The sequence below is a fragment of the Dendrobates tinctorius genome, unplaced genomic scaffold, assembly GCF_039654945.1.
Source record: "Dendrobates tinctorius isolate UK_male_01 unplaced genomic scaffold, ASM3965494v1 ptg000243l, whole genome shotgun sequence".
Classification (NCBI taxonomy): domain Eukaryota; kingdom Metazoa; phylum Chordata; class Amphibia; order Anura; family Dendrobatidae; genus Dendrobates; species Dendrobates tinctorius.
In genome coordinates this window covers 6,750,834-6,773,178 of record NW_027361910.1, presented here as the reverse complement: position 1 = coordinate 6,773,178, position 22,345 = coordinate 6,750,834, and the positions used below count along the sequence as shown (strand labels likewise).

At 42.0% G+C, this 22,345-nt stretch overlaps 1 protein-coding gene across 2 annotated transcripts in view; it reads left to right on the top strand.

Annotated features, from left to right (window-relative positions):
* ADGRD1 (adhesion G protein-coupled receptor D1) overlaps positions 1-22,345 on the top strand; it is a 1,079,490-nt gene that overhangs the window by 63,405 nt on the left and 993,740 nt on the right. For both annotated transcript variants that reach the window (XM_073557041.1, XM_073557040.1), the window contains exon 3: positions 21,922-22,038. In XM_073557041.1, coding sequence (XP_073413142.1) covers positions 21,922-22,038 — 117 coding nt within the window. The remainder of the gene's footprint in view (positions 1-21,921; positions 22,039-22,345) is intronic.

Below are 22,345 nucleotides of genomic sequence, written 5' to 3'. Positions count from 1 at the left end.
TAGATGTTCTATTGAACCCGTGCTCTGCTCTCTGTGTGAGCTCAGACAGCTCTAGTTGCTCTATTGAACCCGTGCTCTGCTATGTGTGCGCTCTCAGACAGCTCTAGATGTTCTATTGAACCTGTGCTCTGCTATGTGTGTGTGCTCAGACAGCTCTAGATGTTCTATTGAACCCATGCTCTGCTCTCTGTGTGCGCTCAGACAGCTCTAGTTGTTCTATTGAACCCGTGCTCTCCTATGTGTGCGCTCTCAGACAGCTCTAGATGTTCTATTGAACCTGTGCTCTGCTCTCTGTGTGCACTCAGACAGCTCTAGTTGTTCTATTGAACCCGTGCTCTGCTATGTGTGCACTCTCAGACAGCTCTAGATGTTCTATTGAACTCGTGCTCTTCTCTCTGTGCGCGCTCAGACAGCTCTAGTTGTTCTATTGAACCCGTGCTCTGCTATGTGTGCGCTCTCAACAGCTCTAGATATTCTATTGAACCCGTGCTCTGCTATGTGTGCGCTCTCAGACAGCTCTAGATATTCTATTGAACCCGTGCTCTGCTATATGTGCGCTCTCAGACAGCTCTAGATATTCTATTGAACCCATGCTCTGCTATGAGTGGGTGCTCAGACACCTTTAGATGTTCTATTGAACCCGTGCTCTGCTCTCTGTTCGCGCTCAGACAGCTCTAGTTGTTCTAATGAACCCGTGCTCTGCTATGTGTGCGCTCTCAGACAGCTCTAGACATTCTATTGAACCCGTGCTCTATCTGTGCGTGCTCAGACAGCTCTAGATATTCTATTGAACCTGTGCTCTATGTGTTCTGTGTGTGCGCTTAGACAGCTCTAGACTTTCTATTGAACCCGTGCTCTGCTCTGTGCTCTTGCCTAGGCTGTATCTGTGTAATTCTGCCCCCTGAGCTGTACACTTCTCAGTGGCCTTTTGAGCAACTGGTGGAATCCAAGAACCTGTAACTCCACTGATCTAAGGGAATGTAAGGGGCTACAAAACATATCATTTTTTTTAACTTACCGTAATTACACTTTAAGGCAACTGATTGATGAAATGAATAATCCTAGCTAATTGCAAGTGTTTTTTTTTAGTTTTCTCTTATTTATATTTGACTATGGCACATGCTTAGCTGCAGATTTTCATGGTATATCAGCTCTCTGGTACTTCCTGATGGCTTTACACATCCAAGCTGGAGATGCAGGGTCATAATTAGAGATGAGTGAATTTGTTCGGGTCCCTGCTTATTCGTCATATTCCCCCTATCATTGAAATACCTGCTTCTGTGCCCTATACATAATACCATTGCATGACGGCTAATGGTAAAAAGCCAGTATCACCAGTATCCAGCAGCTTCCAGGACTTCTGCAGATGCCCACAACACACTAATGTGCCAATAGCCTTATTTACTATTCAATGTGCATTGTAGAAATGTCTGTTCTCTGCTGTACGCACTTCACATTTGATGCGAACATCAATCCCATGGCTTGCAAATAAATGTCTATTGTTATATTTTGGCAGAAAAATATTCATACTTAATAGCCCATTCCCAATAATGGTCGCTTTGCCGCCTGTTTGTTGTTCTGCGGTAAAAGAAAAAAAACCAAACATTATATCCAAATAATTATAACTAACCAAAGCGGACAGCCGTCCAAATGTGTTTTCTGTACCCGCATTTATTTTATTATGAATGATTTGGTGTGCTGAATGAAAAAGACCATATCCCGAGAAAATAGTGCACATAATTAATTACAGCTCTGCTATTCAGAGCTCGCTGGGTTTTATTCATGGCTACAGTAACATGAAACCCTATGATTAAATGAAATATGATTTCCGCAGAGAAGTGTATCAGCACATTTAAGAGCAGCTGCTTCTAATGTTAGTAACAAAGGAAAAAAAAAAGACTTTTTATCAGGGTGTTTCAGGACAAAGTTTCAGGACAAATAACCTGGATCCATACAGAATGGCTAACAATAACGAGTTCAGCATTGTGCTGTATCTCACGTGTGCACACATTCTGTTGGGGTGGATTTCTGTACAAAGGATACAGATCGATTGGACAATATAGGTACAAAAAAAAAAAAAGAAAATAGGAGTCGCTCAATACAAATTTTAAAGCCATTTTCTTCATCATTTTTTAACTCATCATTACTCATTACAGTGATATGTGAAATAAACTTTATGTACTCATCTAATGGACTTTAAGAAAAAGTAATTTCATTTCTAACATACGGTAAATCATTATAGAGAAAGAACTAAAAAAAAATCAGTCATAACATTGGCCCCGACCCATGAAGTGAGGAGGTGACAATGACAGCTGTCAATGAATGGGGTACGTTAGGCAGCACGGATAGATGAGGTACGTTAGGCAGCACGGACGGATGAGGTACGTTAGGCAGCACGGATGGATGAGGTACGTTAGGCAGCACGGACGGATGAGGTACTTTAGGCAGCACGGATGCATGAGGTACGTTAGGCAGCACGGATGGATGAGGTACGTTAGGCAGCATGGATGGATGAGGTACGTTAGGCAGCACGGACGGATGAGGTACGTTAGGCAGCATGCGGATATTCATTTTAAGAAGGAAGGGTTCATTCAGACATCTTTTTTTTTTTGTCCTATGAGTTCTATTTGTACTTTTCATGAACAGCATTCATACCTATGATAGGGAATGGGGCCGTTCATATGTCTGTGATGTTTTGCGGAAACGTCCGATGTGTCAGATCAAAATCAGCAATGCAAGTCTATGGGTCTATGAAAAAATTGGACAGCAGTCGGAGGAAATCTGACTGCAATCCGATTTACATGGACTGTGAGATAGGAGGTGGAAAAAAATTATTTTTTTTGTTTTCAAAAACGACAAAAACTGCTGAAAATCGGACTAAGCTCTGATAAAGCATGGATGACACTTTGATGAATATCATTGATGAAACTCGGTCTGTTTTCCTCTGACGTGAAAAGAAAAAACCTGAATCTGAATCATCCTTAAGGCTGTGTTCACACATTGTGGCTGTGTTGTGTTTTTTGATGCTATTGCAGTATCACAGTAGAATCACAATGTTTTTGCAGTGATTTTGGAAAGTGTTCTCGAAGTGTGAATGCAGCTTAAGGCCTCATCTGTTTTTTACATACGTGGTCTATCCATGGATTTCACAAATAGAAAATATACCCTTTACAATCTATGGTGCTATTTACATGTCCATTTTTTTTTTGCGGACCGTGTTGTGTGACAGCTGCAGCTCTCAAGATTGCATGCAATTCATTTGGATGGATAGTGCTGGCCACATGGCTGGGACATGACATCTCCAAACAGCAGATCTTGTGGTGTGTTGTGAAGAGTCCAAGAAAAGCCAAGCAGATAGCAGACGACACAAGAGTCTTTATTTCATGTAGGGAGCCAAGGCTAATTTGTCAGTTTTACCAGAACAGCGGACACCAATGTATACAGAAAATAATAATTTAATGGATTCAAAGAAAGCTGTTTTTATTGTGCACACTGCACACATTGTGTCATTTGTATAGACAGATACATGCAGATATATACAGATACATTATATATGGTTCGGTACTACAACCGTGGCTTTCTTAGGTCGCCTAAAATAATAAAAAGTCACAAAAATTCCTAAAAATTTCCTGGTTCATAAGGACAGAAACACTTGGGTCTTCAAAACTGGCTTTTTATATGCCAATCTTCAAGGGGTTGTCCAGCCTAAGGGTACAAATGTCCAGTCACTATGTGTGACTCCAGACTTGTGAATCCTCACATCGTGCACACTTCGCACTGTCCCAACTCTCCGGCGCATGGAACCGGTGGTCATATGATGGCAAGTATGCGATTTGTACACTTCTGGCCACATTCCAACTAGACTCATCCAGCCTCTCTCAATACACTTGCATTGAGTGAGGCTGCGCCCGTCTAGTCAGCAAGCGACTGCACATATGCAAATTGCATACTTGCGGTCATGCACCTGCTGCTCCCCGCACCTGAAAATACTCACAGTGCGCAGTATGCACAATGTGAGGTTTTCCAAGACTGCAGTCACACAGAGTGACTGGAGATTAGTAACCTAAGGCCGGACAATCCCTTTAATGATGTATGAACTGGAATAAAATGTGTCAAATTCATTAAGAAAAATGTGCCTCCCAATAGATTTGGTGCATCTTTCAGCTGCAAGGTGCCACTACAACCAACGTGTTCTGGTCAGGGACTAAAGTACATTTCTGTTGTCATTTACAACACTTTTGCGGCATAAATTCTCATGAATTTGCCAGGATGATGGGCCATACCCCTTCGCCAGGCAAATTCTGCCTGTTTTTCAAGCAAGTCGTGTAACTGGCTAGGATTGGAGTAAAAATGTTAAAAGTCAACCAAATTTTGCGCAACTTAAGCATTTTGCATAATTAATTTCAAGCAGTTTTATGCCGGAAAACTGACACAAACTGCGTGATGAACTGCGTCTTCAGTTTGTAAAATGTTTAGATGCGTTGGCTTGGAATTTCCATCTTTGGGACAGACAGTAATTAGCTTGCGATAACAATGCAGTATGTTATTGCTGAGAGTAGTGCGATGTCTTAATGGTTGTTATAGCAGGACATATGTTTAGCGTGAAGAGCTAGTCACCTTGCTCAACATTTTCCATTCTTTACAAGGAGCTACTGTGATGATATTATCTTATCATAGCACATAGATCAATTTCCATTTGTGTCTTGGTAACAAATGAATTTTCATGTATACAAATAGCTGGACTACTTGTGGGAATTAACCTTTGATGTCATGCAATGAGTGACTTACCTGCTCCAGACCACAGGGAGCACAGTGACATCAATAATTACCAGCCAGAAGATACGGCTCATGTTCTCCATCGCGGCTCCATACAACCTCCGCCTCACTGCTGTCATGATGAGAAAGAACGGGGTCTTGAGACTCACATACTCATGATCATTGGGGATTCTAGCAGTGGATAAATAATTTTGTTTGAAAATCTTATTAAAGGGAGCCGGTTAGGTCAAGAATGCAATTAACCTCTAGATATGAGGTTAATCTGCAAGTTAATTGCATTTTAAAGCTGTGTGGCCACTGCACTGAAAGCTTGGGTACCGGAAGGAAATTAACTTTATACCTTTTGGCAGTCTCCAACTTCCAGTCATGGAGGTGCGGCCAACATGACTTCAGTGATCGCTTCGTACATAGTGAGCGTCGGCTGTGACCACACCTCGGCACTGATCAACAGCCGGCTCAGCAACCATTGATCACTGTGTACAGTGCTTTGACTAAAGCGGCGCTTGGAGGAATAAAGTTCATTTCCTCCCAGTAGCCGGGCTTTCAGTGAGGTGGCCGCACGGCTTTACAAGGCTATTAACCTGCAGATTAATCCCATATCTGCAGCATAATAGAAATTTTTGACATGACAGGCTCCCCTTAAAGATGTTCGGCCATCATAGCAACTTGGTGCCTTTCCACAGAACAGGTGGGTGTCAGAGAACTGGGACTCAGGAGCTGGAGTTCACAATCTGAATGTGGAGGTGGTCTCTCCTGTTCAACATTACTCCATTCACTGTGATTGTAACTGACATATAGCTTACTACAATGCTCTACTATCCTCATCAGTCCCACAGACAGTGTGTAAAGTTCATTCTATACATTGTGAGGCAGTGACCCCTGTTACAGCTAGGGGGCGCTGTGTTATCCCTAGGATACGCATGAAGGCGTATTGAAGCTATGAGGATGCATTGCGGTCACAGGCATAGCTGGGATTGCAATGGGGAAGCAGTGACCGATGTCACAAGTAGGGGTCGCTGTATGTTCTCCCCAGGATGTGCATAAAGGCAAATGAAGGCCATAGCTGTGTATGGCAGTCACAGCAAGGCATACTGATAAGAATGTAAGTGTTAGTCTTGGACATGTTAGTGTTCAAGGCAGAGGATGTAGGGAAAATCTGCTCTGGATGTTGTGTCTGAAGCAGGATGCAGGATAGTAGTTTGTTGCAGTCTATTACATTCCAGATCCAGGTTTTCCATGGCTGGCATGTGTAACAATTGCAAAACAGGTGGATATGGTGCCCGGCTGCGATCCAGAGGATATCCTGGACTGTGTACGGCTGAGTGAGTAAAGAGACTGTGATGCAGCGGTGCAAGACACCCACGGCAACTTGGAGCGCCCACCAGGGCTGTGGAGATACTCGGTTCCGGGCCGGTTCTTAAGGGGATGTGTCACGGCAGCAGTGACCCGGTCTGTGGTCCTGGGCGTCCAATGAAAATGTGATGATTTAAGGGGAAATAAAGTTTATAAGAGATTCATGACCCCACCTGTGGTACTCGGCAAGTAAGGTGTTAGCAGACGCTGCAGATTCATTCCAATGGGGCAGTTGTTGATGCAGCAGAGTTGGTTCTGCTCTCCACAGGCAGAGCTATTCTCCAGGGCAGTTTATGGTGTTTAAAATAATGGTATTTGTAGTGCAGCACAGATGACGCAGCAAATAAACTGTGGACACAGCAGGGTGCAGTCTTCACACTTTTACTCACAGTTCTGTTGTTACAGTCCCCACCCGGGGTGCTGTTTTCTCCAGGTCTGTGGTCCAACCAGCTCACCTCACCAGGTTTCCCTTCAGATGTTCCTTTCCTGGCTGCCTCACTGCGCTGGTTCCCTTCTCTCCTCCCCTGCACCTTCACATACAGTGTCCCAAGCCAGCATCCTTGGATCTTGTCAGGCGAAGACCTCTAGGTCCCATGGATCCTGGATCCGGTTGCCTTTTTAGCGAATGTACGTGGGGTTGGCTGCAGCACATGCAGATACTGCAGCCTCCGGTTTTCTAGCCGAGTCCTTAGTTTCTTCACTAGTTTTGGGGCCGGTCCCCTAACTGCGACTTGGTCCCTCCACCTGACAGTGGTCAGCGTGGATACGGGCCCCACAGGTGGACTTCTCACTATCTGTGCCCTTAGGACCCCTTCTTCCTCTCTCCGAAGGTCCTTTCTGTCTTTCCTTTCTCTCTTGTCGTCTGCAGCTGGGACGAGCTTCTCACTGCTCAAGTCCCCAGCCCCAACTGCCTGTCCTTCTCCCAACTGTCACTGCTCACTCATTACAAGCTCCTCCCCCTACTCCTCTTTCTCCACCCACACCCTCTATCCAGCTCTCCCCTGGCTATCAGAGGACTGATGTTGAGTGCAAGTGTCAGAATCCTGGGTAGGGACCCCTCCTTACCCGAGAGCGGGGTACCACACCTCTGGATGAGGTGCAATACCTCTGTGGCGACTAAACCACTGGGGCACCACAAAATAGTCAGAGGAGGACTAGCATGTGCACTGCCTGGAACATGTAATGCTGTGTGAATAGTCTTGGATACGGTGCATAGACACCCACGGGAACTAGTCAGAGGAAGACTTGTGTGTTTAGTGTCTGTAAAATGAAGGATGCCGTATAATATATATTCTGCAAATGGTGAGATGGATCCTAATTATATGTTTTGAAGCTACATGCACTTGTGTGGATTGGACTTTTATGTGTGAAGATAACACAGTAAAGAGACTTTTGTGTTTGAATTTTGTGGGTCGCTGTCTCTTCACTGCGTACGGTGCTACCACTGCCTTACAACATGTTTTAGTAATTTTTGTTGGTACCAGTGTTGTATCCTCATCAATAAGCAGATTATCACATATTCCTATATTTAGGTGATAAGTTGCTTTATTGGGCTGACCCCTTAAAGCTTACATCAGGTTTAAAGTTCCTGTGCTGACATACACACTCCTCAACATGGAAATTGCAACACCAAGAAGGTAAACTCCTATGACTAAGAAGATAACAGGATTAATAGACATGTTAGGGATATACTGTGCAAATTATGAAAAAATGGAAACAACATTTTAAAACATCTTGATTTATTCAGTATTGAGTATGAGAGCCACATGCACAAACACCTGCAGTTACACACCTTGGCTGCTATGAATGAGGTTATTAATGGTAATCTGATGAATGTTCTGCCATGCCGAATGCACTTGGACACAAAAATCATCAATATCTTCTGATGGCATCTCTTTTTGCAATTGCTGATCAATGACATCCCAAGTGTACTCAAATGGGAGACAATTGCAGAAATGCTGTAGGCCATGGTATCACATTTAGGACATGCAGACTGCTTTTAATTCACAAGCTTCAAGCGGTCTGGCATTGCCATGTTAAAATCAGATGCTGTAACTTTGGAGAAATGGCCGTACCATGGTTTCCATGATAGATTCATACTGTACTGTAAGTAAAATTAGACATCACATACCAAGCCTAAGGCATGAAACTATATCTAGACAAACATCAGAAGACATTTGCATGACATAGGGTAATGAGCCAGACATCCAGCTACAAGTGTCCCATTGACCTCATGTTTCATCTCCCAAAGGCTATCATACTGCAGGCAAGAAAGTAATGGAGACTGGCATGGAAAACATCATTTTCAATGATGCGCACCACTTTTGTCTTAGGCCTGTTTCACACATCCGTTTTTGACCATCAGTCAAAATCCGCCGTTTTGGAGAAAAAACAGATCCGCCAAGAATGTTGGCGATTCCGTTTTTTTCCCCATTGACTACCATTATTGGCGGATTTTGACTGATGGTCGTCCGTTGCATCCGTATGTCAGTGGATCTGCCAAGATTTTGGCATCCGCTGACATGACCGGACAGACCCTGCAACGTTTTTTGGGGCCGCGGATCCGCCATGTAGTGATTTAACCCCCAATTCTGTCTGGCTGCCGGTAGAAAAAAAAAGTCTCTCTCTCTCTTGCTCTCTCTCGCTCTCTCTCTCTCTTTCTGTCTCCTTACCCAACTTCCGCGCGATCTGCCTCCCCGATCTCGACCATCGCGCGATCTTGTCTGCCTCCCCGATCTCGGTCATCGCGCAATCTTGTCTGCCTCCCCCGATCTCGGCCGGCCCATCTCGAGATCGGGGAGGCTGTCAAGATCGCGCGATGGCTTGGCCGAGATCGGGGAGGCAGATCGCGCGGAAGTTGGGTAACGCGGTCCCTTTAATTGACGCCGCTCACGGATCCGTTGTCCGCGGTCATCCGTACTTTGCTCAAAGGGGCGGATCAGTTTTTTCCCCCTTTGGCAGATTTCAGCTGACCGCCGACTACGGATGTGTGAAACAGGCCTTAGATGTATCGTTATGCATAGATTTGTCTGTAGACCATGGGGGGCAATGTCATGAAGATGCCTTCATGAGGGAATATCACACCAGTCCTCCTCCCGAGATTATGGTGAATGGTGGCATAATATAGCTGGATCCCTCTAGTCTTCCTTCCAGGTACAATAACAGCTTGGCATTATATTGATTTTGTGGTGCAACCAGTGGTACTGCCATTTCTCCAAAGAGCCCCTTTTCAATAAGACAACATCTGGCAGAACATTACTCAGAAAACCATTAATAATCCAACTGGTAGCAGCCAAGACTTCTTGTAAGTGTCAGTATTACTGCACATGATGCTCATACTCAATACTGAATTACCCCTTAGAGACAGAGCCAATTTGGTACTTAACCCCTTCACGACCTTCGCTGTACTAGTACTGCTCTGCGGGAACTGAATGTCTTCCTGGGGAAGTATTAGTATGATGGCATAATCACCGCGGTCTCACGCTGAGCACTGATCTTGGGCATTTAACCCCTCTGATGCCACTGTTAGTAGTGACAGCGACATAGAGAAGCGATCGCGTTATTCTGATGGTCTCCATGGAGATCCTTGACACCATTCCGGGTCCTACAGGGAGGTGGCTTGTCAGTGCCTGCTAAGAACAGGACCTGAGAAGCCTCCTTCCCTGCCTATCAGATCCCTGAACTGATACTCAGCAGTGCTAAGTGTCAGATCAGCGAGCTGACATTATATAGTAATGTCCCATACTGGGACAATGTAATAAAGTTAAAAAAATATTATAATGTTTAAAAATATTTTTTTAAAAATCCCCAAATATAGAAAAAAAAAAATATTTTATCAATAAATATATTTATTTATGTAAATAGAAAAACAATAACAGTACACTTATTTGGTATCACTGCGTCCGTAATGACCCACTCTATAAAACTGTCCCACTAGTTAACCCATTCAGTGAACCCCGTAAAAAAAAATCGAGGCAAAAAACAATGCTTTATCATCATACTACTGAACAAAAAGCGCAATAAAACGTGATCAAAAAGACGGATGTAAATAAAATGGTATAGCTGAAAACATCATCTTGTCCCGCAAAAAATCAAGCCACCATACAGCTCCAGCTCCATCAGCAGAAAAATAAAAAAAGTTTTAGCTCTCAGAATAAAGCGATGCAAAAATAATTATTTTTTTTCTATAAAATAGTTTTATAAAAAAAATATAAATGAGGTATAACTGTAATCGTACTGACCCAAAGATTAAAGCTGCCTTACCAATTTTACTACATGCGGAACGGTATAAAAAAAAAACAAAAACAAAATTCCTGAATTGCTGGTTTTTGTTCATTCTGTCTCCCAAAGATCAGAATAGAAAGCAATCAAAAAATGTCATGTGCCCTAAAATGGTACCAATAAACACGTCAGCTCGTCCCGCAAAAAACAAGACCACACATGACTCTGTCGGCCGAAATATGAAAAAATTATAGCTCTCAAAATATGGTGATGCAAAAACTATTTTTTGCAATAAAAAGCGTCTTTTAGTGTGTGACAGCTGCCAAACATAAAAACCTGTTATAAATCTGGTATCGCTGTAATCACACCAACCTAAAGAATAAAGTCACCTAATCAATTATAATGCATGAGGAACGACGTGAAAAATAAATAAAACCAATTCTTTACATGCTGTTAATTTTTTCATTCTGCCTCCCAAAGATCGCAGTAAGGCTCGGCGCACATTATTCTGCTCTCTACACTGAGCGCTTACATAAGGTTTTCCATTTAAATCTCTGAAATACATGATTCAGACAGAACACCCAGCCAAAAGTTCCCTATAATGAGGCAGATGGAATCACTGTGGGCGCCATAGGACCTGTGATCCGGAAGCGTCCATCTTTTTAGGATTGCATAAAAGTGCCGTCGGCCACAGTCTTGTGCACTTCTGAAAATAAAAGAAACCATGGAACAGAGGCCAGATGGAGTCCAGAGTAACTCTGCTGCCTAATTATAGTGAATGGATCCCTCAGGGATTTTATCTGAATCACGTCACTCAGAGATTTAGATGGAAACCCCAAAGTGAGAGTTATGTAAAATGTTCCCAATAAAAGCTTCCACTCAATCCACAAAAAAGCAAGTCCCACTCAGATCTGTTATCTGTTAACGGAAATATAGGGGGCTGCTATGTTACTGGTGGTACAAAGGCTCTGGAAAAGCGAAATGGCTCCTCACTCGCCAAAAGAAATTCAGAAAATTCTCCGCTCTACTTTACCTCAGCCAATTTTGGAACCAAAATGGTTTTTGTTAGGAAGTTATAAGGGTTAAAAGTTGACCACTAGTTTTGAGCGAGTATACTCGTTGCTTGGGTTTTCCTTGATCATGCTCGGGTGTCCTCCGAATATTGTGGCGTGCTCGAAGATTTAGTTTCACAAAGGAAAGCACTGGAGGGCACCACAGGACATCCAAGAGGGATACATCCATGGCCCATAGAAGACACAATGTCAATAAAAGAAGAAAAAGCTATAGACCATATAAACGGGGATCACCGTGAAGTATATAGATTAATGATAAACTTTATTGGGTACAAAAATATTAAAAACATTTAAAAAAGTCACACATGTGACATATACAGCAAAATCATGTGCTCATAATAAAGCTACAGCCTCAAAGCAGTAGACTTGTGCCCATATAATGATCAACACAAAGCATCAGTAGGTACAAACAACACAGAGGCTTTCGCCCTCATGGTACTTTTCCCTGTGGAGGCTGTATGGTGTGCCAATTTACTGCCAGTTGTAACACATTTGTGCTTCCTATCTCTCCATTCCAGATTTCTTTTTAAATCGTATTTCAACTGCAAAACTAGAAATCTAGTATACACATTGGTATGTCCGTGTCCCAAGATTTACGTTGGGCAAACCACACAGGAACTTAGAACAAGGATACAATAACATTTTTCCAACATCACTACGGTTAAGAAGGACAAAGACAAAGGAAAAACCCTCTCTACTGTGGCTGCTCACTTCCTTGATGTGCATAAATGTTGCACTACCAGAATTAAAATTATGGGACTTGAGGCTGTATATTCTGACATTAGGGGTCCTAATATCACCCTGGATTTGCTTAGACAAGAGTCTAAATGGATCTTTAATTTGCATAGTGTGACTCCATCAGGCTCGAATGAGGACTTAAGCCACCGTCACACATAACGATGTCCCAGCGATCCCACCAACGATCCGACATGATGGGATCGCTGGGACATCGTTAGGCTGATCGCTGGTGAGCTGTCACAGACAGCCCCAGCGATCAGGACCAGCGACGCTGGACGCTGGTTTCCATATTGGATGATGCCTTTTTGTTACTTCACTATTACAGTTTGTACCCACTGGATAGGACTGTAATATTTTGTTTTGTCTTTATTTCTATCAAATTTAATGATTTTGCTCATTTGTTGATCTTCATTTCTTATTCCTAATGCGATTATTGATCATTGTGTAAGGATGCAAACAGCACACCACCATTAAATGGGTTACATGAATATTTATTTCCTATATCAGGGTTCTCGTTGCATTGTTTGTGAATTTTTTCATGATACTCACCTTTATTCTGTTCTTGGACCCCATGTGAAGCCATGTATTAGCCCACATGATATTCTATTTATGTTGGGTGCTCTCATTTTTATTTGATATATGGGTCAATTCGCTCTACCATTCTCACAATACCTTTTGGTAGGGATTAGTTAGCTGTTGGGTAAAGCTTCTTCTGACCTTATTACTGTACATATATATTTCTTGTATTATTATATCATATTATTTTTCTCATCTATATTTCTGGCACTGGGCACTAGCGCCTTGTCAGGTATTACTGCCTGTCTTGGCCTTATTGCATTAAAATTCTGTATTTTTTCAATGATTTAGGAATTTCATACTGTTATTATAAGTATTAATTCTAAAATAGCATTTGGGCACTTGGTACCTTTTGCATTTGGTCTTTGCTGCCGTTCAGACGGTACTTTGTGAACTTTTTGCTATCTGCACTTTGTGCATGTGCTGTAACATTTGGTTTTCATTTCATTGTTAAGCGGTGCCGGCGCCTGCGCAGTGAAAATAACTTTTTGACAGACACACGCTTGCCCTGTGGCACCCTTTGTAACGCATGCGCTATTCACTTGTTTGCCAATCCTTTCGTTATCGTAGTGATGTGAATCTCACCATCTCATGTGTTCTCACGTGACTCATGGTTACTATCTTGCGCTTGCGCATTAATGTGTTGTTACTATACACCCTTCCTGTATGCTTTGCTTATGCTTCTCCATGGTGTCGTTGCATCATTATTACATCCTTCCAGCTTGGATTCGCCGTGTGTCTCTGGTATGCCGCACATCTGTCGTCTATTTTGACTTAATGAGTTTGTATATAAGCTGGGCACAAGACATTAGTGAGCAACCGGCCCCTGACGAAGCCACCTTGAGTGGCGACACACGTCCGGCATTTTCACAGCCTTCATCAGTTGACGTGTGCTTCTTGTAGGCAGGATTTCTGGATGCTCCATTTTGTAATGGAGAGGTATTGCTCTATTGGTCATTTTTGGCCTATGTATTCTTACAGGTCTTATTGAGCCCATTCAGCCATGGTTTTGGGCTTTTCCTGACTACGGGTGATTCTTTGGCATTAGCAGGCAATTGACTTTTACCTTTTCTTTGCCTACGTTATTTATGCTTATAATCTTTCATACACCGCATTAAATAGTACATTTATCCTGTTTGTATCCATTCAAGGCCTTTATATTTACCAACCATGCATTGGCACTGTGTTATTCATATATAGTATTACGGAAATAACTCTACATGTATTGTGGTGTGTTGTTTGTACCTACTGATGCTTTGTATTGATTATTATATGGGCACATGTCTACTGCTTTGTTGCTGTAGCCTCATTATGAGCACATGATTTTGCTGGAGATGTCACGTGTGTCTTTTTTAAATGTTTTTAATGAGTGTTGTCTTGGTGTTTTTGTACCCAATAAAGTTTATCATTATTCGATATACTTCATGATGATCCCCGTTTATATGGTCTATAGCTTTTTCTTCTTTTATTGACTTGGAGATTTATTTTGAGCCGAAGCATCTGCATGATTTGCGACTGCTAGGCAGCCTGAATACATGTGGGGATTCCCTAACAAACAGGCATTCTTCACATGTATTCAACCTGTCAAGCAGCCGCAAATCATGCAGCTGCGTCAACACAAACTAAATCTCTGGGCACGCCAAAATACTCGTAGGCCACCTGAGTATGCTTGGGAAAACCCGAGTAAAGAGTATACTCTTTCATCACTATTGACCATTGATTTCTCATTTAAGCAACAAAATTTACAAAATTATTTTTTTAGGGACCACCTCACATTTGAAGTGAGTTTTTTTTTTGGGGGGGTCAGTATGACAGAAAATATCCAAAACTTAACCCCTCAGGGTGTGCAAAACCACATTTAAGAAGTTTATTAACCCTTCAGGTGCTTCACGAGAACTAAAACAATATGGAAGGAAAAAATGAACATTTTACTTTTTTCACCAATAATGTACTTTGGAACCAAACTTTTTTATTTTCACAAGAGTATCAGGAGAAAATGGACCACAAAATTTGTTGAGCAATGTCTCCTGAGTGCGCCTATACCCCATATGTGTGGGAAAGCCACTGGTTTGTGCATGGCAGAGCTCAGAAGGGAGAGAGCACAGTTTGACTTTTTGAACGCAAAATTGGCTGGAATCAATGGTGGGCGCCATGTTGCGGTTGGAGACACCCTGATGTACCTAAACAGTGGAAACCCCCCAATTCTAACTCCAATCCTAACTCAGCCCTAACCCCAACCATCACCCCAACACACCCCTAACCCTAATCCCAACCCTAACCTTAACCCTAACCACAACACTAACCCCAACATCACAACCCTAACCCCAACCCTAGCCCAACCCTACCCCTAGCTATAAACCCAACTGTAACCCCAACCATAACCATAACCCTAGCCCCAACCCTGACCCGAGCTATAACCCCCACTATAACCTCAATAATAACTCTAACCATAGCCCTAACCCTAATGGAAAAATGGAAAAAATAATTTTTTTAAAATTATTTTTACCTAACTAAGGGGGTGATAAAGGGGGTTTGCTTTACTATTTCTTTTATTTTGATCACAGTGATCAAAGTGAACCAATAGGAGAAATTTCCTAGTGTTGCAAGGTGCCAGCCGGCAGACCTCGGCGGGCGCACTGCACATGCACCTGCCATTTTCTTCCAGGAAAAAGACGCCGATGGCCGGGGGACAGGACCGGGGAATGCAGGATGGTCCAGGGACACCGTAGGTTCTGGGGGGAGGCTCGGAGGGCCCCATTTCTCTCTCCTCTGATGTGCTAGATCATATCAGAGGAGAGAGAAATTAAATGGGAAATTGCTCTTTTTTTCTTTTTGTGGTCGCCATTATTCCGTGAATAATGGTGTTCGCACCACTGGGGTTGGTAAAAACCGACCTGATTCATGTTCTCCAGGGTCTCAGTTACCCCCGGTATTTGAAGGGCTGTCACAGTGTAGATGGATTATCCTTGTTCTCATTTGCACATGGAAACACGAGAAGCAATGGAAAGAAATTGAAAGGGAGAAGATGCAGAATATATATTAGAAAAAACTTTTTAACAGTGAGGGTGATCAATGAGTTGAATAGGCTGCTATGATAGGTGGTGCATTCTCCTTCAGTGGAAGTCTTTAAACAGAGGCTGGACAGACATCTATCTGAGATGGTTTAGTGAATCCTGCACTGAGCAGGGGATTGGACACGTTGACCCTTAGTTCCCTTCCAATTCTAACATTCTATGATTTTATGACCGTGAAAAGTGTCTGATCCACTTGACTAAAAGCAGTCAAATCATTTTACATCTGCAGGTTAATAACCTGTCTAGTTAGATAATGCCACCTTTGAAGTAATCACCACTCTCTAAAAAAATAATAATAAAAACTATACTCACCAATTCTCATCCTTTTCCTCTTCGAGTGCTGTCTGGGGCCTGTGCCAGTTTCTGTGGTCTGTTTTCCATTCAGGATGGTTATATGTTGGTTACAACCAGTGATTGGTTGCATCCAATCACTGGCCACATTGGTAATATGTTGTCACATGTGCAGCAGTCTTGTGCCCGATGTGGCTGGAAGTGGAACAATGGAGGCTAGATGTGGAAGCAGGCAGGTCTGGTAGAGGAGCGGATTGTGGTGGTAAATAAGTATGTTTTTTTATTATGCTATTAAGCCATTCTGCATACTTGGTTTATTTACCTTTTTTAAATCAGAGTTGGCAAGCTCCTTAATTTATTATCACTGCTTTGGCTACCAGTTAAATATTGGACTTAAATTTGTTTTAAATTGGGAAATGTTAGTTATCTTTATAAACTTATTTATCAGCATTCTTAAAGGGGTATTCCAATCTCCAATATCCTATTCCATTATTTAGTAGGTATAATAATATTAGCAAATACCTCCAATTTGAAATGTTGTGTGGTTCTTATTCACTATGTCACTTACCCCATGTGCAGGGCATTGCAGTAGCTTAATTATCCATGGTTACGACCACTCATATAGTGATAGTTAGTTGTTAGTGGTTGTAACCATGGATACCTAAGCTATGTCAATGCCCTACACATGGGGTAAATGACTTCATTAGAAGAACTATAGCACATTTCTAATCAGAGGTATTTGCTAATATTATTATAACACCTACTACATATTGGGATAGGATCTTGGAGATGGGAATACCACTTTAATTCTCGTCGTACACATGAGTGTCACATGAACCCAGAGATTTAGGTATTTTGTTCTTTTTAACTCAGGTCTGCACTTGTATTTGTATTGAGAAGTTGGCATTTAACAATGATTTTCTGACTGAGCACAAGATGATAACTTTTTTCTCACTCGGCCATTCCACCTAAATAATATCTGAGAGGACCAAACATTTTCACTTTTATTATTTTTTATGGGTTTACTTTAATAGAATTGGATTGTATTTACTTTCATGATAAATCTTTCTACTCTTGTGGCAGCACATTTGCATTCCGTTGGTGGAATAAGATTTATCTTCCAACATCGTTTCCAGCAATAAAGTCAAAACAAAGCTAACACGTAACCCCGGAGTGTCTTTGTAGAGGACGTGTATTCTATTTGGAAATGGCCAGTGTTGTTTTGTGTTGTGAAGGTAACATTTCTTGCATTGTCTCACATTTACAAATATCGTATAATAGACAGCATAGATTGAGGTCGGACAGTGTGAATATGCTCCAAATTTATCAAGGCGGCTAATGCTTTGTGATAGATTTGGGCATGTTGATAACTTTACACCTTTCTCTTAATTTACTTTCTTAATAATTTACTTATTTACTCGTGATTTACTCATACTCAACCATGGATTTTCTCAAAAATGTGTTCCTGTCGGCCATGCTGCAGTAATATCTATGACTACTCATGACAACACAGAATCCATTTACTGGTCTCTGTGGTGTCCTATTGGACTGAGACCAGTGATTGGCAGCTGCGGTCACTTGGGTATTCAAGGGTATCTCTGTAGCACAGTATAAAGAGACCAATGTTTCATCAATGACATGTTGGACCACCCCAGGAGACCTTTGCAGCCAATCATTGTCTTCAGCAATACACTAAGGGTACACTCACACGGCTGTATGCTAATGATACTTGGCTTAAACTCAGACTATGAGCCGAATGTCATCTTACTGTGATCCCATTCTTTTACATGTGAGTTTAGGAGCACAGGTGTAGGAAAGATTAAGTTAATTTCTTCATCTTTTCTATTGTCTTTGTCCACATAAATCGGACATCCGAGTGCAGTCCGATGTTTCACATGCACCCGTAGACTTGTATGGTTGCGCATGGTCACGATGCACTCTCAGCATGCTGTGATTTTTTTACTCAAGCTGAATCGGCATGAAAAAAAATTTGCAGATCGGCATTGCCCCATCGTGTAATATTGGACTCTGTGTATAGAGTCTACCTCAGAGTATCATCATTTTTTATAGTTTTTTTATTACTTATAAAATTATTTATATCACTCATTTTGCTGTTAAAATTTTCCTGCCATTATTTCACATGTTTTTTATTCAGCGTTCCATTTGAAGAGGCCAGAATGAGTTGTTACAGTCAAATAATTATGTTTCTATCAAAACCAATAGTTTCACAGATTGTCGATGCCATAATTTGTTTTTTTTCTCTCTCACAAGTACAAAGTCAATCACTGAGTGCATGGAATATATGTACATCGAGTACATGGAAATTTTTAAAAAAGTTATAATTTACAAAACTTTTTGGAAACTTGGAGTCTAAGGCCCCAATTCTTTTATACTGGCTTTCCATATGTCTTAATGAGGAAATTAGATGTGTTGAATTCTGTAAGAGGTAAACACTGCTTACTGAATTCGGCACATTTTATCAGTGGTGTGCACCTCCGTGTGCTTCAGCAGAAATGTTACTGCAGTCCAGGTGTTAGGAGTCGAGTTCTGGGCGCTGCACAGCGGGAATCCCGAGCCTTGCCGTTGACAGTCTCCCATTCCTCTTCAGCCGCAGTGGAGCCTGCTCAGCAGACTCCTTGATCCCGGCGTTCTGCGCACACCAGCATTGTGGGCTTGGTTGCTGCTGCCACCTCTGGTCCAGTTATGGCAATGCAGCCTGGCCAGCAGCAAAAGACTCCAGAGTCTAAGTCCTTCCTTCGGTCCACTGCGCATGCTTGTGGGACGATCTCCCATTGGAGATCGGGAGTCACATGCTCAGGTCCTTCTCCTGCTCACATTGGATCTTCAGGAGGGTCCCGGAAGGACGTTGCTATAAAAGGTTCACATGGCCACCCCGCCATGCGCTATGATAGACTCTGAGGCTATAGTGTTTAGTGTATGTGTAATGACGGATGTATGTCAAGACTGGTGATTGACTCATTAAGATTCCCCCTCCTTGGATATTACGCATGAGTTAGGGTTTAGGAATCAGAGTCAGCACCGTTGCTCTGACACTGCTTAGCGCCACAGTGTAACTCCTCATCACTCTCTAGCGCCCTGGGGCGTTGGTCAGTACCGGCCTCTTCAACCACTGCTACCGCAGCATCCGCCAGAGTAGCGCCATGCGCCGTATGGGCGCTTTCCAGCTCAGTTGTCAGGCTGGTTAGTGGTGTCCGCCAGGCCGGACATTGCACCCGCTCAGAGCGGTGGTTCACATTGCTGTGACCTGTGATCTTAACATGTCTCATTTATTCGCCGGATGGTGCGAACTCCATGAGGTAACGGAGTTCGTCCCTGCAAGCACCGGGTCAGTGGTTACCCACCGTTGTCCGGCTTCCTCCTACACACCTCTCTCCTCATTGCTTAGCTGCAGTTTGTCACCTATGCACGGTGGGCCCTGGGATGTGAATGCACCTCATATCTTATTCCATCTTTATTATTTGCTGCGTTCCGCCAGCCCGTAACACCGGCACTGAGTAAAGTATCTTTTATGGCGTAATAAATGCTGTCACTTAATTATGACACTAACAAGCTGAAATAGCCACGTCTCATCCTGCTCTAGTTCCTCCCCAGTTCCTTTCATTTTGGCATTACTGGCTGAAACTGTTCTGAAAATGCATAAAATCTCAAATTTTTTAAGCAAAATTTTTGAACGTTTCAAAGTATTTTAAGCCAGTTTTCTGGCATTAAACACTTTTAATCTGGGCTTAAGTCCTAGAATATTGTAAAATGGTTATTATGACATGTACAATGCAACATTGTGTTCTAGTAAAGTAGCATATACTGACCGTGGCATTATATGCAAGGGATGAAACGATTGCAAAGGGGAAGAGACAGTCAAGTCAAGGATATAGATCAATTAAATAAATCATACATTTGTGACAGGTATCAAAAAGTGCAAATCATAACATTGCAAAAATATCTTAAAATGAAAATGGAAATAAAATTTAAAAAACTGGAAGATCCATGAGGTCATAAAAAATTGAAATGTGAGATGTACTGTATTTCCCAAAAGATATGTCAATGTGCAAACTAGACATATGAAACAAGGATGAGATAAAGAGAAACGTAGATCCACTACAGCAAGGTCATCAATTACTAAGATGATTTTTATATCAGCTGCAATGAACTATCTTGTGAAAGAAAACATGATGTACATGGCCATAAAATAGTTTTTCTAATATTACCTCCCAAAATCTAATAAGTAAAGGGACAGTTGATAGTGATCATTCTGTTTTTGTTATTTTTGCTTTGAACATCTACTCTTCACCCTTTATTTCAGATATACATGCACACATATTTTGTAATCTAGTTGTTAAAAAAAGAGATATCTGGGACTAGGCACTGATAGGAAGTTAGTTGCTAACTACCTGCCTGTTGTGCTCAGGTTCATTTTTCAGCTGCTTATGCTGACATCACGTCAACAGAGCGGCGACTTTTTTTATCGATCTGCTATGTTGACAGGGCAGGACCACCGAAGTCATGCTGATTGACAGCTGGCTTTTCACTGCCTAACCGCTGGCTGTCAATCACCCTGATGTTGGCAGTCCCGCCCTGTCAGAACAGCCCAGAAGAAGAGCTGCTGTCAGTTGTGGTCGGCGGTCAATGATCTCTCTGTGCTGGCGTTGGGTACAACAGGCAGATAGTTATCTCTGTCTTAACTAACTGTCTGATTTTTTTTTCACTATGTGGTAAAAAACTAAGTCCCTAATCACCGCTTTATTTGATGACTCAATCTGTTCATTTATTATATGATGGCACTACAGTATTGTACCATGTGTGGTTAATGTGTTTTACTATTGAAATCCTAAAATAATTTTGAGCAAACAAAAAATCTTCATTTAAAACACAAGCAATCAAAAATAATTTATTACTACAGAAACAGTTAAAGAGAACCTGTCACCATGAAAATGCCGTCCAGTCTGCAGGCACCATGTTATAGAGCAGGGGGAGCTGAGCAAGCTGATACATGGTTTGGTGAGAAAACATTCTGTATAACCTGTGATTTAATTATTTAAACCTCTGCTCTTTCTGGGATTTTTGGTCCAGTGGGTGGTCCTATCAGTGAATGACAGCTATCTCTGTATGCACAGTTATGCAAAAAAAAGAACAATGCATGCTGGGAAGTGAGTAAAGAAAATTAAATTCCACCTCAAATAGTGCTGGCAGAATGATGCCTACTCAAAAAACATAAAAAAAAGGAGAAAAGGCTCTCCAAGTGAGTTACCCTCAATGTAACACAAATGATTGTATATGGTCGCCTGCCTGGGTTGTGGCCTGGCACAACTTCATACTTGTAAGAATGAAGGGCTGCTTCTCTGACTGCTGTCCAACACACCAATGGGAAGAAACACATTCAAACCAAGCGGGAAAAGATCTGTAATTCCCGAGAAGTGCATAGAGTGAAGACAAGGGTATACTGGATGTTCTCTGGATCTTTATTCACTCATACAATGCATTTTGATGTGGGGTTGACCAATACCTGACTCGAAACGCGTTGTATGACTGAGTAAAGACCCAAGGAACTTACACCCTTGCCTTCACTCTGTGGCAACACCTGGGAATTACCGCTCTTTTTCCTGTTTGGTTTGAATACTCAAGGAAAGTGGATGGCAAGAAACAGAGCATGATTATATGGGACTGCAAATTCCTGCTTTTCTACAAGTTTTGTATGTAAGGACAGATACACTTCAAACATGATCGGCTGAATGTATATGCAAGACTATGTACAATACACTTTGTCCTAAATCTGGTTTCTAATTTCTTTGACTTTTTCTCAGGCTTTCAGGTTTTGAAGTCGGCATCACACTATTGGCCCTTGGAAGTGGTAAATGGGATCCATGAATTACCTAGAGCGAATGAGGACAGGAGAGGTTCTCGTAATGAAAGTGATAAAAGTATGTATAATCACAGGGCAGCTATTTTTCTATTTTATATGCAGATATAAAATCACATGAAGCCAGATTCATTGTTCAGTTTTTTACATTGTGACTTATTCTAGTGATATTTTTATTATAAAGACAATAATGAAGCCTTTCAATCTCATACTGCGGCGCAGGATTTAGAGCCAAGACCACGTCATGAAAGTCACATTGACAATGATGCCATTTTTATATGGAATTACAAGTCACAAAGCATCCCAACTGACATAGATTGATCTTACAGACAACCAAATTTAATGCATGCTTTCACCTAGTCTGGAAA